Consider the following 19,386-nt stretch of genomic DNA (forward strand, 5'->3'; position numbering starts at 1 on the left):
ACAGGACTGCTGCTTACAATGGGGATCAGATAGGATCTGTGCAGCCACTGGGACAGAATGCTCTGTTATAAAGATAGCTAGAATCTCAGCTGCCATAAAGCAGGACAGGACTGCTGCTTACAATGGGGTTCAGATAGTGTCACTGTTATAAAGATAGCTAGAAAACAATGGCTACCCCAGCAGTACTGGCACCACAGCACAAACTGAAATATGCAACTCTTGGAAACGACATGAAAGCCTTATCCAGGACAGAAGGTATTTTTTTTGCCAGTCATTAGGAACTGGCAGTAATTTTACTTTTTGAGGAACAAAAAAAAAAAATCAGATGGCAGTTTGGGTCATTCGACTCGGCTGCAGGTTGTCAAGTGAGTTCTGCTCTGTACAGATATAATCACTGGTTCACATTGCTCTTTTATGGATCTTGTCTCTCTGGTACATACTGTAGCTGCAAGGGTCATGGGGGGAAATCTGTTGGCTGTTTGTCCTGTTTATCTATTAAAGTGGTTCCAACAACAATAAAGAAGGATGAAAGCAAATGAACCCTGGGTCAGGGTGGGCACAGGTGGAGCAGGGTAAGAATGGTCTTTAAAATGACAAATTATGTTGCTTGATACAGTATTTGAAGCTTAATATTTCTGCTTTATCTTATTTCTTCCTGCAGCCCCAATAAGGGAAGGTGGAAGGTTCTAGTGTCCTTGTGTTCTTACATGAAAAGAGTTGGAGCTATAGGCCCCTTTATAAGTGCCAAGGTGTGTAAATCTAAGGGGCAGATTTACAAAATTCGAGTGAAGAATTCGAATGTAAAAAACTTCGAATTTCGAAGTATTTTTTGGGTACTTCGACCATCGAATTGGTTAAATTCGTTCGAATTCAAACGATTCGAACGATTCGAAGTAAAAATCGTTCGACTATTCGACCATTCGATAATCGAAGTACTGTCTCTTTAAAAAATACTTCGACCACCTACTTCGGTAGATAAAACCTACCGAAGTCAATGTTAGCCTATGGGGAAGGTCCCCATAGGCTTGCCTGTGATTTTTTGATCGAAGGATTTTCCTTCGATCGTTGGATTAAAATCCTTCGAATCGTTCGATTCGAAGGATTTAATCGTTCGATCGAATGAAAAATCCTTCGATCGATCGATCGCAGGATTTGCGCAAAATCGTTCGACTTCGATATTCGAAGTCGAACGATTTTAGTTCCCAGTCGAATATCGAGGGTTAATTAACCCTCGATATTCGACTCTTGATGAATCGGCCCCCAAATGTATTATGCTTCCCTGAAGACCAACGAACTATGGGGCAAATTTACTAAAGGGCAAAGTGTCTAACATTATTATATATTATTATTATATAACATAAAATTCACCAGCGTGACGTCATTTTGGTATTCGCCGATTTACTAACGGGCGCTGGCATAACTTCGCTAGCGAAGGAGATAGACTCTAGCGCTACTTTGCACTCTTGCGCCAGACGAAGTTTCGCTCTGGCGAATGGATGTAACTATGCAAATTCATTAAGATGCGCCTTTTACTCAACGTTACCTGTTCCGCCAGACTTGCCTTCACCAGCTCAGACCAGGTGAAGTGCGATGGAATGTAAAGGTCTTCTTCAATTTTTAGTTGAAAAATTTTCCAAGTCCCAAAAAACGCTAGCGTTTTTTCCTTTTTCAGGGTGAAAAAGTCTGTAAACTCTGGAAATAAATCAAAATGTTTTTTTCCAGCCCCAATAAGAACCAGCCTTAGATTTGTGCAGCTCACCATCTGTCCTGGGGCCACAGGCAGGTCCGCTGTGAACAGATGCACCACGCAGAGCTGTGCAATACACGATTACTACTCACTGACAGAGCTGAAAGAGGCGAGAGCGTTCCTTCTCGACTGTACCAGGCCTAAGCATTTCATTTATATTTATAGCATACTTCCCCACCATCTGTGTGTATTGGCCTTTTCAGCATCCCGTGGGAATTGCAATGGCATTGTTTGAAGATCTGATTAAATACCTTCGAAATTGTAATCCATCATTTATAAGGGGCAACACAGACAGCTTGAAAGGTGTCCCGGAGTTCTCGGAGGCACTGCGTTCGTGGGCTTTTTGTTTGAATTTTAACCTTTTGGCAACTTTAATAAACAGTGGCCAATTGAGGGCTTTGAAGGGAACCTAATAAATTCTTCATATACTGTAGCTTGGGAATGTGCTTGAACTTTATTACGAATCCTAAACCTATGTGCAGTAAACGATGGTACTAATAAAGCAGTCCAAACAGTAAAAATGCAAAATATCAGCACCATTTCCATGTTTTACCCACGATGCACCATTCTTTCCCCATGAGTCCAACCTAACGGATCCACCGAGCACCGAAGTGAATGCAAATAGGCACAACTTGCATCTACAAGGTAATGGATGGTACACGACCAGGGTATATCAAAAGTGTACTTACACTCCCTTCAGTTGTGTAAAATTAAGTATTTTAACCCAAAAAATTAAGTTGACTCTTAGTGCTCCTATGAGCACTTTTCCAATTTACATTCATTTTCTATTTCTACTTTGAGTCAATTACTTTTACTATAATATAGAGTGTACTATTCTGAGACAATCTGCAATTGGTTTGAATTTTTTTATTATTCATTATTGGTGGGTTTTGAGTTATTTAGCTTTTTAATCAGTTTGCTGTTTCTGTAATCTGGTTGGTGGGGTCCAAGTGACCCTAGCAACCATGCATTTGATTTGAATAAAAGACTGGGATATGAATAGGAGAAGCCTGAATAGAAAGATGGGTAACAAGTAAAAGTAGCTATAACAATAACTGTGTAGCCTTACAGAGCATTTGTTTTTTGGATGGGGTCATTGACCCCCATTTCAAAGCTGAAAAGAGTCAAAAGAAGAATTATTCAAATACTTTAAAAACTAAAAAAAAAAAATGAAGACCGACTGAATAGTTGCTTAGAATTTGCTATTTTATAACATACCATGGGGCCAATTCATTAACTTCGAGTGAAGGATTTGAAGTAAAAAAACTTCGAATTTCAAAGTGTTTTTTAGGCTACTTCGACCATCGAATGGGCTACTTCGACCTTCGACTACGACTTCAACTTCAAATCGAACTATTCGAACTAAAAATCGTTCTACTATTGGACCATTCGAGAGTCGAAGTACTGTCTCCAAGCATTCACATTATGAATGGGGTGTGTAAGTATTTTTTTACATTTTTTTGATAGAGTTCCAAAACTTCCATCATTATTTCACTAATTTCTTCTAAAATCCTCCAACATCCCAAGAGTAATGATTGAATATTACAGAAAACCATACAGATTTTCGATAAAAAAATCTATATTCACTATATTCTTAAATAGTAATTGACCTTCCTTTTTATTCTCCTTCGACACTGGGGGGCCCATTTACTTAGCTCGAGTGAAGGAACAGAAGAAAAAAAAATTTGAATTTCAAATGTATTTTTTGGCTACTTCGACCATCGAATGGGCTACTTCAACCTTCGACTACGACTTCGACTTCGAATCGAACGATTCAAACTAAAAATCGTTTTACTATTCGACCATTCGATAGTCGAAGTACTGTCTCTTTAAGAAAAAACTTCGACCCCCTAGTTCGCCACCTAAAAGCTACCGAACCCAATGTTAGCCTATGGGGAAGGTCCCCATAGGCTTGGCTAAATTATTTTGGTCAAAGGATAATCCTTCGATCGTTGGATTCGAAGGATTTAATAGTTCGATCGAAGGATTATTCCTTTGATCATTTGATCGCAGTTTTTGCGCAAAATCCTTCGACTTCGATATTCGAAGTCGAAGGATTTTAATTCCCAGTTGAATATCGAGGGTTAATTAACCCTCGATATTCGACCCTTGATGCATCGGCCACTAAAAGTTAACTTAAAGTTGAACCACCCCTTTAACTGGTATTTGAGATATTAGCAGTTGTAAATTGCATAAGAAGCTTGACTCAATAGCTTTCTTTGAATGCAGCGACACTAACTGCCGATACCCTCGACTCTCAGTTGACCCAAAAAGTAATTATATTAGAAACCACAAAATGTAAAAAATGAATAAAAAAGTGCAAAAGTGCTCACAGAAGCATCATGAGAAAGGTTACATCAGTTAATTTAGATTGGGGGCTTTGGGGGCTTTGATCCCAAGTGACCATGGGTGCAACATGCAGAAAAATGTTCTACTGGAGACCTGGTCAAGGTAGGTGGTAAAATCGCTAATTTAAAAAAAGCCACAAACAATCTGCCCAAATAACTCCGCTTATAACCCAGGTACAACACTACACAGCAGGCAAAAATGAACAACTGTCAGATGTTGCCCTTTGAACAGGCAATGACTGCCAGATTGTCAAACTGTATGAACTTATCGCCCATCTCTTGTCCTAAAAGATCCAGACAAGTTGGGTCTCCAGAATTTACTGTTTATTTAATGCTTATTAATTTGCATTCCTACACTTACCAGGATCGGGAATGATAAGCTGTGCATAGGTTTGGATATTCCCAGCCTCGTTTTCAGCTATACATTGGTAATAGCCTTCATCTGACTTCACCAGTCCCAGAATCCTTAGGTTACTGCCACCCTGCAAAAATAATAACAGCCACAAGGGTCGAAAAGATTATGTTAAATGTCGTAATAAAGATTGGCGTATGCAATGTAGTTATATTTGTGCAGGATATTTGTGTGGCTGTGTAAAAGCACAGGGGGTACAGGGTATAGGGTATAACTAGATATCAATGGGCCCCACAGCAAAAAAATTTTTTCAAAATGACCCGTTTTAGTAATATTTATTGAAATTGTATATGAATTATCACCTAATGGGGCCCCTGTACCTCCTGGGCCCCCCTGCAGCCCCAAGGTCTGCTTCCTCTCTAGTTAATCCCCTAGTTCCTTCGTAGCCTATAAAAATATTTTTTATATTAAAATGTTTGACAACATATAATTCTTTTTTAATTTTATTTTTGCTTAGAGATGTAACTGGATTTAGGAATGCCTTCTTTGAAAATTCTGCATAATAGAGGAGAAATAAAGCACTAAGGGGTAAATTCATCAAAGAATGAAGTTCCGCCACTAGAGTGAAATTCCGCAGCTCTCAATTCATTTCTATGGGATTTTGAAAGGCGTATTTATCAATGGGTGAAAGTGAAAGTGAAAAATCCCATAGAAATGAATGGAGAGTGGCGGAATTTCACTCTAGTGGCGGAACTTCACTATTAACTTCACTCTTTGATAAATATACCCTTAAGTGCCATGTAAAATCTGCAACTAATCATGGGGAATATAAAATAGGCAATGAAAACAAGAGAGTATTGTTCTGTGACTGTATAAGTCCCTTGTCAGCCCACATGTCAAATAAAGCATTCTGTTTTGGGCACTTTTCTGCAAAGTCCAGAGGGTAAATACAGTATGTATGAAACCCAACAGGATCTGGCCAGCCAGAGGATCCCTCAATGGATGCAGCCTTGGAGAAATCCTATATTCCCATCCTTATTTCCATTGTGGGCCTATATAAAAATCTAAACCATTTGGCACTATCTGTATCTTGTTTTGAGGGCTGGCCCAGGGTATCAGGTTCTCTGGTGGGCCGTAGAAGACACATTCCACCACTGGAACCTAATGAACTGAGCAAATGCAAAAGTTGACTGACACTTTAAATTACAGATAATTTGGGCTTGTTTGCCATGAAAAGTTTGACTTACTCTTGTTTGCCCTGGAAATTGGAAATTAGGCTCGAAATTTGGGGGTTGATCAATAAACAAAACAGATTTCGCACTCTGCTCTTTGTCTTGCAATTAGAAACAATGACACGGGTCTCCATTGCTCCATTGTAGAGACCTACTGTATGTTTGCCCCATGAATACAGCACAGTCAGGATCTAGAAAGAATGTCTTCACGAGGGGCAGGTAGGGGGAGCCACTTAACAATATTCATTCAGGTGGACATAAGCCACATCGAGCCGCACATTTACCACCTGCTCTATGATGGTGCTCTAAGGTGGTAAGTGGCTTTTTTTAACCAGCTTGAGGTGTAGAGTGCTCTCTGAAGCGTTTTTACACTTCTATTAGTGGTCTAAGCTATGGACCCCATAAAGTGGCAACATATTTCACAGGGATGTACAACAGTAGGGTGCACACATGTTGCAAATGGATTCCATTAAACTCAGAGTGGTGAGACGGCAGCCAAAGTTAAGATGATTAAGGAAACTTGCATTCATCCAATCTCTGTCTATCAATCTGTGACATTTAGAGCTCGGAAAACTACAGTAGATTTGTTTAAAAATGAAGATTTATAGTTCTCTTTTCCTATTATAGAAATGTTTTTGTAGTTTGATATACAGAAAGGCAATGTCATCTTTAATAAATTGCCGCCGTATCTTTTGCCTATCCCCTGCTGAAGCTTGGATGAAAATTGTGTCTGCGAGCAATAAGAAGTCTGAAGTTGACAAGTGTTTAAGCCATCTCCATGCAACAGGACCGGTGGGAAAAATCAACGGTGCAGAAGTTTAATCGAAAAATCTTTTGCTAGTGGGCAGCTCTTTTGAGAGGGAGCCTTCACTACAAATGCATACCATTTGAAGGTACTTGAATCATTTCCAAGAAATAAAGAAAGCGCTAAATGCCCACATGAGGTAGCTTGTTATCCCAACTCTATCACTGGCAAACTCCAGACTATCCAGCAAAATCAAATACATACTTTTCCTTACATTGTGCCTTTTAAGTTATCAATATCCATTAACTCGACTGCTTGAAGAAAATGCCAGTGTTTCCTAATACAGCCATCCGTCATACCATTGACTTCAATAGCATCCACCAAATGTGCACTGGGCAGTATGAGGCATCATATGTGAGCAGTTCAAGACTGCCTTGAGGGTCCAACCTGTGGTCAACCCCCTTAGCTCACGATTCAAGTAATGAAATTATTCACAAAATATCAGAGTGTCCATCATTCAACCATCTTGTTAAAGGGATCCTGTCATCGGAAAACATGTTTTTTTTCAAAACACATCAGTTAATAGTGCTACTCAGTGCACTGAAATCCATTTCTCAAAAGAGCAAACAGATTTTTTTATATTCAATTTTGAAATCTGACATGGGGCTAGACATTTTGTCAATTTCCCAGCTGCCCCTGGTCATGTTACTTGTGCCTGCACTTTAGGAGAGAAATGCTTTCTGGCAGGCTGCTGTTTTTCCTTCTCAATGTAACTGAATGTATCTCAGTGGGACATGGGTTTTTACTATTGAGTGCTGTTCTTAGGTCTACCAGGCAGCTGTTATCTTGTGTTAGGGAGCTGCTATCTGGTTACCTTCCCATTGTTCTTTTGTTTGGCTGCTGGGGAGGAAAGGGAGGGGTGTGATATCACTCCAACTTGCAGTACAGCAGTAAAGAGTGATTGAAGTTTATCAGAGCACAAGTCACATGACTTGGGGCAGCTGGGAAATTGACAAAATGTCTAGCCCCATGTCAGATTTCAAAATTGAATATAAAAAAATCTGTTTGCTCTTTTGAGAAATGGATTTCAATGCAGAATTCTGCTGGAGCAGCACTATTAACTGATTCATTTTGAATAAAAAATGTTTTCCCATGACAGTATCCCTTTAAGAATATCTAGTGCAGCCAGGGGCATAACTACAGAGGAAGCAGACCCTGTGGCTTCAGGGGGCCCCAGGAGGTATAAGGGGATCCATGAGGCTCAATTCACATGCAATCTCAATAAATATTGGTAAAACAAGTCAACCTATAGACATTTTGGGGGCCTGAAAAGTAATTTTCTGTGGGGGGGGGGGGCAGTAATATCTAGTTACACCACTGGAGTGCAGCTGAGGGATATTCACCCCACAATTTGCCCTAACTGGGCTGTAACGTGTATTTATGAGAGCAAATGGCCTCTCTCCCCAGTTATCACCATAATTGACCTTCAGACTGAGCCACCCATCCCCTAACCACTGTTCCCAACCCCAGAGAGGGGCCCATTCCACTGTTTGGCAACAATTCTGAAACCACTGGTATGTAATCCTCCGGACCCAATGTCAATAATATAATTTAAATCTAAACCTAAATGACAATTACGTTTTATTCAACCACACCATACTCACCACAATCTGAAAGTAGTCACTGGGAATGACCACTTCACCATTTTTGGTCCACTTGACTGTAGGCAGAGGCTTTCCCGAAACAGCACATTCAAGCTCAATATCCATGCTCTCATAGGCATAAAGGTTTGCAGGGTGATTTAAAAACCGCGGCGGCACTAAAAAAAATAAATCACAAAATGTTTTGTTAAATACCAGGTTGGGAAGTAGCCAGCTGGAATCAAAAAACTTCTGACCCACTCATCACTAAGAGAGAATGCTTAAGTGGAGGCACCTTCCTAGAGAAGAAAACAAGTCATAATCCTAACCAAGCATAAGCCAACACAGTTATCAATTTCAGAAGAACTGCTTTGTGGTCTTCAATCTTCTAGTACCATCGCAAAGCTCAATCTATACAAGCAGCAGTACTGGTAGAGCTTATTGTATTTAACAAGTGAGGTGAACGGACCGTTCTTCAGGTGAATTTGCTTCTGTTTCAAATGATAGGGATCATGAATATTCACTAGCAGTCATTTTTCTGCAAATACAGGTATACTCTGCAGGCTGATCACCGCAAATGAGATGGAAGTGATTTCTCATCAATAGAAGAATTGCCCTGGATCTGATTTATGAGTGTTCTTCTTTGTCTTGGTCTATGTATGGAATACGGAATTATCCCTATCAACCGCAAAGCATTTCTGACCAAACAGAGAGAAATAGCTTTCATTTTCTTTCTCTTATAGAAGCAATTTAGTACAATAGCACACCGCTCTGGGTTGAATTGTAAGGATATTCAGATGATAAAATATATAATTCCCTTGGATATGTACTTTATATCTGCATAAGGTCTAGATAATGGCTGAATAAATTGTAATCCTTTTTTAACACACGTTGTACTCCATAAGTCCAATGACAGTCTATTTTAAAGTTTTTACTCTGGGGGAAAAAATCTGAACTGACTAATAGTGGTGCTTAGGTGAGGATAGTGTTCCTTAATATGTAACTGTAGGATATCTGTATCAAACTAGTTACCCCTTTTATAAAAATGTCTATGTTTATATGCAAAGATCTTATAGTGTTATCACACACATTCCAAACAGCAGTTTTGTGAAGGTCAACTAACCCTCTTTTGTGCTGTGGGAAAGGGCCTCTGATGATGAGTGTAAATTGAGAATTGATGCCATAAAGTATTTGTTGACAGATACACAGCTTGCTATGGACACTGCTGTCAATGCATAAGCCATGACGTAGCTGACAATTGTAAATGAGCACATAATGTGCACCAGCCAGCCCTGCAAACACAGGTGAACTGCACCTCACTAGCACAGAAGGATGTAGCCCAACACTTGCCATTAGAAGGTTAATGTACAATCTAAGTCTTACCCCTAGATAGATAGATAGATAGATAGATAGATAGATAGATAGATAGATAGATAGATAGATAGATAGTGTCTTCATCATGTCCCCTCGCAAGCGCCTTTTTTCCAGAGAAAACAACCCCAACCTTGACAGTCTCCCCTCATAATTTAAGTCTTCCCTCCCCCTAACCAATTTAGTTGCACTTAGTCTCTGCACTCTCTCCAGCTCATTTATATCCCTCTTAAGGACTGGAGCCCAAAACTGCCCCCATACTCCAGATGAGGCCTCACCAGGGACCTATAAAGAGACATAATTATGTTTTCATCCCTTGAGTTAATGCCCTTCTTTTTGCAAGACAGAACTTTATTTGCTTTAGTAGCCACAGAATGACACTGCCCAGAATTAGACAACGTGTTATCTACAAAAACCCCATAGATCCTTCTCATTTAAGGAAACTCCCAACACACTGCCATTTACTGTATAACTTGCATTTATATTATTTTTGCCAAAGTGCATAACCTGCATTTATCAACATTGAACCTCATTTTCCAGTTTGCTGCCCAGTTTTCCAGTTTAGACAAATCACTGTGCAAAGTGGCAGCATCCTGCATGGAACCTATAGTTCTGCACAATTTAGTATCAGCTGCAAAAATAGAAACAGTACTTTCAATGCCCACCTCCAGGTCATTAATAAACAAGTTGAAAAGCAAGGGACCTAGTACAGAGCCCTGCGGTACTCCACTAACAACACTGGTCCAATTAGAAAAGGTTCCACTTACCACCACTCTTTGTAGTCTATCTTTTAGCCAGTTCTCTATCCAGGTACAAATACTATGTTCCAGGCCAACATTCCTTAATTTAACCAGTAACCCTTTTGTGTAACACTGTATCAAATGCTTTAGCAAAGTCTAAGTAAATCACATCCACTGCCATCCCAGAATCGAGGTCCCTGCTCACCTTCTCATAAAAATAAATTAAGTTAGTCTGGCAAGATCTATTATGCATAAAGCCATACTGGCACAAACTCATAGTATTATTTAGACATACTTGGACTCTGCTCCTGTGCCCTTTGTGAGTCCACTAAACATAGTGCCTCCATATATTTATAACATATTATTTATAATATATATACAGATATACATATATACATATACAGATATATATATATTTTTTATTTTTTTATTTTTTTTTAAACTCGTGATGAATGTCGGTACACAGACACAAGGATTATCTGGCAAAGGCATTGCTTAAAATTAATTGCAAACAAGTCTTCATAAGGGCAAATTGTTAAGGATAACAGTATATTTATCAGAAAGCAATATAATTTCTTGAATTGGCCATGGAGTCAGTGCTGTGTGACAAAGTAAATTATACTTGTAATTATAGTTGTCCTGTAGTCATTGAATTTATTGCAGTTGTTTTCTGGTGTGTCGAGAGTAGGGTAATTCAATTAGGTTTCATTATGATAATGTTGGAAATTGTAATTTAGGTAAAACTCTTATTGTATGTTAAATAGCAAAACCTGTAGCCATACACATTGTGAGCAAAAGTATTCTTGCTTAACATTGTAATTAATGTCATAAAACTTTAAAGGACATTTCTATCCTACTTATAAGTAAGGTTTGTCTTCCGTTAATAATACTAAAGTCAAAAATGAAATTAATACTTATCCTGTATATGCAGGTATGGGATCCGTTCTGAAAAACCATTATCCAGAAAGCTCTGAATTACAGAATTTTATCCAAATAATGCAAATTTTTAAAAATGATTTCCTTTTTCTCTGTAATAATAAATCAGTACCTTGCACTTGATCCAAACTAAGATATAATTAATCCTTATTGGAGGCAAAATCAGCCTATTGGGTTTATTTCATGTTTTCATGAACTTCTAGTAGACTTAAAGTATGAAGATTACAGAAACCCTGAAGTCCTGAATATTCTGGATAACAGGTCCCATACCTGTACAATGATGTTCATTGAAGCAGCAGAAAACTGCATATCTCCAGATCTTTCTGGAGGTCTTTTGTCCAAACTAAAGATTGCGGTGGGCACATTATTCATTGGCAGATAATGAAATTAAAAGGAGCTGTAGTTGATTTTCTGAAGGGCCAACAACAGAATGTGACAATCCATATAAATAACTAGTCATACAGCATTTTTCACTTCAGCCTGCCAGCCAACTGGTCCGACACCATTGAGGGTCACCCAGCGCAATGCAGTCACCTTTGAAGTTCCAGAGCTCAGTGGTTCCTTGGATCTATATAACTCAAGGCTAAGGATGGGCGAATTTGACCCGTTTCGTTTCGACAATAATTCGACACTGGCGAAATGTCGCGGACGCCCATTAAAGTCTATGGGCGTCAAAAAAAAAAATTGTCGCGCACAACACCATACAAGTATATGGGCGTCATTTTTTTTGGCGAAACAAGGCGAAAAAATTCGCCCATCCCTACTCAAGGCAGTTCCCTCCTAATATTTGCTCTAAATATCTAGGAAACAAGAGTTGCCTAGACCATGGATTCTCATCTCAATGAGCACTTCAGTCAGTGATCTGGCAACAGTATACACCTCACTCCCTAACTTGTGTGTCTAACTATTAGTAAGTAAGGGAAAGAGTAGAGGATAGTGGGAGAATCCTTTGTGCCCTGCCCTTCCTTCATGAATACAGTTCTGCCCAACATGGGCAGGACTTTATTCATGTGGTAAACAAAGGTCCCTGCACTCTGTTTTTGAGTGCAAAGACCTGCAGCAATATGTCTTTCTGTTGTGTAGGGTGCAAAGTACAACAAACATGGCAGATTGCATCCACTATTTACTTTGTACCCTGCCCTGCATGTAGTAAATGACCCCTCACATTTAATCGAGAAACAAGCAATATTGTAGAATGTGCATCAAATACAATTCTTAGCAGGTGAAATGTGTAGAGTTTTACTGTGATGACTGTTTGGCTCTAACCATGGGTCAAGGCCAGAAGGAGATAGTGTAAGCCAAAGAAAGGTCTGGATCAAAATCTTGTACAGATTAGAAATTCTCAGATCCCACAAGAAAACTTGTTATACTACACAAGTGAAAGAGAACTGCCTGACCTGCTGTTGCCTTGGGCTCTCTCTCTTTTCTACAACACAATTCTTGTTTCTCAGATTATTTTCTTTTCTGTTAAAATCTGCTGAGGCATTTCAGGTAAGGCATCACGGGGATCAAAAAGGAGCAAACTGTGCAGTGAAGACTCAGAAAATAAAAATATATTTATAGTGTTATGCAACCCCTTCGTCACCTTGTAGCATTGTGAATGATAAGGGGATGGGACTTGGGGTGCTCTGTGTAAATTCTAATTCAGTGTTTTACCAATTTCTCACTCGCTGTTGAGTCCAGAGATTATGTGACTCTAAACACATATTCTTGTGTCTTCTTTTTCTATCAAGGTTGAGACAGAGGTTTGTAGCAAGGTAGGTCTAAACTGCATCTTTCATGGTGTTATGAATAATCATAGACTTCTGTAACAAATAATTCTACACTCCTAAAGCCCTGTCTAACATTTTATCTGGTATTTTACCTGCTCCTCGAGGCTACTGAAGGCTGAGATTGATATTTGAACTGCTGTTGGCCTCATATTATATTTTTCAATGTATGTACATCAAGAACAGATATCTTACATATGGGCCTGTCCATGACACTTGGAAGTATCTCAACAGTTCCAAAGCTAGGAAGTCTGTGTGAGTCAACTCTCGCTGATAGTAGCCTGCTTTCAGCAGAACAAATGACATGACCCTTTAAGTGTTGCGTGCCAGCAGTATTCCTGCAGGGCTAATGGTACTTAAGGTTCAAATAAATTCTTCTGAAAACATGCTGCAATGGCTCAGAATTGACGTATCCAACCTACTTCGCTTTGGAACTTTCATGTGTATCCAGGCACTTACACAATTCGTCCCTGGGCACCAGGCCTAACCATATTGGAAAACACTATTTTGGAAGTCCCTATTTCTAAATAAATGCATACTGTAAGGCGCACTGCCCAGCGTATCTTTCCACAGCAGCGTTCCATCCAAGATGGTGAGCCCAGGGGCAACCACGTGGATGTTGGACGCCAGCGCCTCAATTCAGACGCAGCGTCAAATGTCACAACATCATCATCAAAACGTACAGCGACGGCGTGACATCACTCACGTTTTGCTGCGAAAATTCAACTATAAAAGGACGCCAGAAGCCTACAGTCATTGCCCGATTATAGGTTCAACTCTGTTGTGTTCCTGGGTGTGATTTATTGTTATTGATCTCCTGATCTTGACTTCGGCCTGTATCCTGACTAAGAACTTTTGCTGCCTGAATTGACCTTTTGCCTGGATTGACAACTCTTCTTCTTGACCCCTTTTGTACCACAAACTGTATTTTATAGCTACAAGCTTCCTCCTTTTTCTGCAACTGCAAACTGAGCCTTCGGGCCCTGACACATCTACTGTAATTTAGCTTATTATTGGGGTAAGACATATGACCACAACTTCTTCTTGTCCTGCTGGTGTTTGCTATCTAGGCCACCTGCTTTGTTGTGTCCCAGACACAGTGCCGCTATTCATAGAGTCACAGCTAGAGGAATATTTGGCTCAATGAGAGGGTGGGCACAAGACAAACAGAAAGGTAAGTGTGTAGAAGATCAGGAGACTATAATACAAGCTGTACATAAATAGTATGAAGTGAGTCTATGCATTCATAGAAATGTTATGACAAGAGGGCATTTTGGAACTTTATTATTCTGTCTTCCCTTTAGATCTTCCATCTAACAAATAAAAGCAAGTACAACTACGAGCTGATCCAGAAAACAGAAAGTAGGACACACAGATGCTGGGATGAAGTAAACTTTCAGTTAAACAAAGGTCACTCTTCCTACTCCCAACTAAACTGCAGTCATTGCTCATTAAATCATAAGGAGGAGGGTGGTTTATGCTTCGAGGATATATATTGACCACAAAGCATTAGAAGTTGGGACAATACAACTCATTCCTCACTGTCCATTTAATTGCTTCTGTTACACTTCAGCTAAAGTTAATTGGGAATTTGACCAATGATACATGATTGGTAATTGGAAAATAAGAAGAAAAGGGGAAAACAATGTACTGTGTGGCCTTGAAGCAGTTGCTGAATTGGCAGTTTCTTTCTCAACAGAGAGGGGCATGAAGATCAATTCACAGAAATCAAAACTTTTGACCAGATATTTATTGTATTCTTTCAACACAATAAGAAAAGATAAATAAAACCAGTCTTATTCTGCTGTTCCATAAATAGAAGGGTTGTAGTTTCACTTGCAGTTTTTAGAAATGAATAATAAAAAAAAAAACAATCAAACTTTTAAGGGATTTTAAGGGATTTTGTGATTTCCTAATTTTATATTTATTTGAATTTTTCTATAGCTGTAATTAGTCCTTATGCAGCCTCGTTCTACAAAATGTATATAGAATTACATATCGCTCATTTACCTTTCTAAGCTTTTTTAGCTCATTCTTGGTGTTAATTAATATCTGAAAAGCTTGCTTTGATGTAAACAATGCATTTCAGATAGGATCTCTGATCATTGTGGCCTGATGGCTTTTTAAGCAGATAAGTAGAATCTCTGCCATACAATACAAAACGCTGCTACTTTTTAAAACACAGGGTAGAACTGGGTAAAATCTGCATATATAAACTCTTAAGCACCCCCCATAATTATATTTGCAAAAAATCTTGCATTGTTTATAGTCACAAATAAAAAATTAAGGCCTCATTTATAAAGGGCTTGATACAAGTTCAAGAGCAGGAATTGCTGAAAATCTTCAATTAGAGCCCATACAAAGAGTCTGAGCCTAGCCCTTGGGGACAACTAAAAGGTTACATAAGCAAGCAGTAATCTTAAGGGATCCTGTCATCGGAAAACATGTTTTTTTCAAAACGCATTAGTTAATAGTGCTACTCCAGCAGAATTCTGCACTGAAATCCATTTCTCAAAAGAGCAAACAGATTTTTCTATATTCAATTTTGAAATCTGACATGGGGCTAGACATATTGTCAATTTCCCAGCTGCCCCCAGTCATGTGACTTGTGCCTGCACTTTAGGAGAGAAATGCTTTCTGGCAGGCTGCTGTTTTTCCTTCTCAATGTAACTGAATGTGTCTCAGTGGTACATGGATTTTTACTATTGAGTGTTGTTCTTAGATCTGCCAGGCAGCTGTTATCTGGTGTTAGGGAGCTGCTATCTGTTACCTTCCCATTGTTCTTTTGTTTGGCTGCTGGGGGGAAAAGGGAGGGGGGTGATATCACTCCAACTTGCAGTACAGCAGTAAAGAGTGATTGAAGTTTATCAGAGCACAAGTCACATGACCAGGGGCAGCTGGGAAATTGACAATATGTCTAGCCCCATGTCAGATTTCAAAATTGAATATAAAAAAATCTGTTTGCTCTTTTGAGAAATGGATTTCAGTGCAGAATTCTACTGGAGCAGCACTATTAACTGATTTATTTTGATTTTTTTTTCCCAAGACAGTATCCCTTTAAGGTGTTTCTAGAGACCTCAAAACTGTAATAAATAGAGTTTCAACACTATTTAAAATGGCAAGAAATGTTATAGAATGAATGAAAAGCCATTGAGGTCACTACTGAGAGGATGGCAGTGACTGATTCTCTTCTCACTAACAGTACATTTTAATTTCCTTTTAAGTATAAGTCAGACATGAATTAAAAAAGGTTTTTGAAATCATAACAAAAGCCATTAGAAGTACCATTCACAATCGAACTCTGACAGTCTAGCAGTTTACTTAAATATCCCTGCACTCTCTCCAGCTCAGTATATCCTTCTTAAGAACTGGAGCCCAGCACTACACTGCATACTCAATGTGAGGCCTCACTATAAAGAGGCAAAATGATGTTTTCAGTTCTTGGTTTCATGGATGTCAAAAAAAATAGATTTGGTGCACTCCCCAACTGCCAAACGTCCACAAAATTCTTAGCCATGTCACAACAGGAGTTTTGTCACCTTGGACTGTGGACAAATGCAAGTGTATGTAGGCAAATGTAATCTTAAAAGCCACATCAGTGATAAACTAAAGTCTTGCATGACAAATGGGCAATACCATAATGGAGTTTTTGGGGATAATTCCTACTCACATGAATGGTAAGTTGCTGATGATGACCCATTAGGTATTGACAAAAAATGGACTTGCTCAGAAAGCCTCGCAGTATGTTCCCTTAAAGCCAATGGAAAGTGGCCAAAACATGTAACATAGCCTTCAAGACTAGCTAGTTGGTGAGTACATATGGACAGCAAACAGAACTGGAGTTTCATTAGGCACTGCTCAACGCAAATTATTCTTTCCTTTTAATCGTGTCTACTATGGTCTGCTATACTGAAAAAGATTTAGTAGAGTTACCTAATGTAAATATTGGGAATGCATTACTTCTTTTACTACAATACAATTTTCATTTGGGAAATGAAACAGGAAATATTATTCATTTAGTATTATTATTATATTTGATTAGTATAGCAAACTACGAAACCATCCACAGGGAAAATGTGTACTTTTACTTGGAATATCTACAGTATTTAAAAGTTAGATTAACTTTTTTTGTCAAATAGAGGACTTGAGCATGATAAATTAGGCAGAGACTCGGAGGATATTCTCCAAGAGTAATTTCTAATTGCAATTACAAGCAAATAGCTAGTTTGTTCCACTCTGACATCCACACAATAAATCTGAGCATATGTAAATTTCTATTATCTTCTTGTACTTGTTTCTTCAATTTACTTTTTAATTTTCAAGCAGCATCTGGAAGTTAAACAGTGTATCAAAACTGCTTTTATTTTAACAAAAACATACATTTTTGACAGGTGGAACAAATTGAATATAATACAAAATTTTGATGCACAACACATAGAAATATGTTTTCACTCTTCAGTACTATTGTTAATTATGGAAGGGGTGAGATTAACCCCTGTGACTAGCCTAACTATTGGATGGTCTTAGAAAACAACCATTTCATTTCTACAGTTGAACCCAACTAGTGGGAGTGGGTGGTTAAGGTATTGGGGTTCATTGACACTACAGACCACTTTCTAGAGAAGACTTTGGTTTACTTGAAACCCCTCCCCCCCAAAAAAAATTGCTTATCTTCCAGCATTCCGCCAACAGCCAAGTTGTAGATCATTAAACCTTAGAACCATTATTTTCCATCATCGGTCATGGGTGTAAATTAGACACAAGTATTGAAATCAATATAGTAAAACTTCACTAATAGCTTGATTCAAGGCCAGACTATGAGAAATACTGAACTTTTAATTTCCAATTGCTGGCCATAATTTAGTGTATAATTTACCAAACCAAGCTATAGAATGTATCGCAATTGTGTGCATACAGCCAATCCTATTGTGCATGCCAAGGATTTAAGATGAAAAATCTCATAAATGTGCTAGTTAATCTATAGTTTGGTACCTGTGGCAAACTGTCCACATATTCATTGCTGTAGTGGTCAAGTGGAACAATTGGGATGCTGGAGACTGGAATAGGGAAAGAGTAAACACACCTATTTAATACACGAGTAATTTATCATATCTAGAACCTACTGTTGCGATATGCAGTCAAAGTCCAACTTTTATAATTAAAAATGATAAATTACACTTGGGTTGAATAGTTCTTCAAGTCTCAACCATCCCTGAGACTTGAACAACTGACTTGTGGGTATAAAAAAAATGTGAATTGCGTGAAAACCAGATCATCTTCCCAAAGGTTCCACTATTTCTCAAGTAATTTCTACAAGGAATGAAGGTCCAAAGTAACCATAGAGGCCAACATATATACCTACTGTGTACTGCTGAAACACCTGCGGCATTTTAGACCCTAAACCATTAGGTGATTAAAAAAACAACCTCAAGTAATCCGAATTACTAAGATAGATAAGGTTGTGCATCGAGGCCCCATAGAGACCAAAATGGGGTTAAACCCATCATAAACTCCTGCACAACTTAAAAATTCAACTTTTATTACAAAGCTATGTTGACCCCATACAAATAGCCTGAAAGTACTGAACCAGTGGTTGCCATTTTATACATATATATACGAACTGTGGCATGTATGAAAAATATCCACCGTGAGTATATTGCCTTTAATACAGTTGTAATGTGCTGAATATACTTCACACAAGCCAAAAACAAACATGCAAGCTGACAGAATATTGGCTTGCTAAGATTGTGAGTAACGCCTAAGGATTTCTTTAACAATAAACAAGTCTAATAAAAACTAATCTCCATACAGTATATTGCTGGATAAATTTGGCTGCATTTAATTTGATTGTAAAACCACAAGTACCGAGAAGGAAATATAAGGCAGATGCGCCTCTTGCAAGGCTCAAAAAATGTTTCCCATTTGCCTTTACGCTAAAATTTTCTGTGCACTCTTGGTTTGTCTGATATTAAACTTGGGAGTTTTTTTTCTGTAATAATACTATATGGTGAGTTTACTTGAAGGGGCATTATCATAAATATTTCAAGACAAATAGATAAAAATATTTACTTAAAGTGGCAGTATATCCCCTTGTTGAATCGGGGTTTCTTTGGCAAAAAAAGGGGCAAACCTGCCGTCTTTACATGAAGAGCAGCCCTATTTACGCCATTCTCAGTAGACTGCAATAAATCACTACTCATCAGTATCAAAGCAATGATAGAACACACTGTGTTGTGTTTAATTAATAGGATATAGTTTCATTTTATTATATCCTGCATAATGAGCACACAGCGTACAATGCATTCACTAAAATATCTCAATACACATATTAATCATCTTTTTGAATCCCTTTCATAACTGGGTAATTACAAGTTTAATTGGATTGTTTTATCTAAATTGTACATTTCTAATTTCCACTTTTACATTGTATGAAAGGATAGCATTGGCCTTGTCTCGAGTGATATCTGGAGATGCCCATCTGAAAGCTGATTAGGTGAATCACTGCG

General features: G+C 38.5%; 1 protein-coding gene across 1 annotated transcript in view; it reads right to left on the minus strand.

Annotated features, from left to right (window-relative positions):
- dcc.S (DCC netrin 1 receptor S homeolog) overlaps positions 1-19,386 on the minus strand; it is a 479,548-nt gene that overhangs the window by 163,516 nt on the left and 296,646 nt on the right. Inside the window, exons 6-7 of the mRNA XM_018244588.2 lie at positions 8,089-8,243; positions 4,457-4,577 (exon numbers count right to left, since the gene is read on the minus strand). Coding sequence (XP_018100077.1) covers positions 4,457-4,577; positions 8,089-8,243 — 276 coding nt within the window. The remainder of the gene's footprint in view (positions 1-4,456; positions 4,578-8,088; positions 8,244-19,386) is intronic.

The sequence above is a fragment of the Xenopus laevis genome, chromosome 1S (genome assembly GCF_017654675.1).
Source record: "Xenopus laevis strain J_2021 chromosome 1S, Xenopus_laevis_v10.1, whole genome shotgun sequence".
In the NCBI taxonomy this organism is placed as follows: Eukaryota; Metazoa; Chordata; class Amphibia; order Anura; family Pipidae; genus Xenopus; species Xenopus laevis.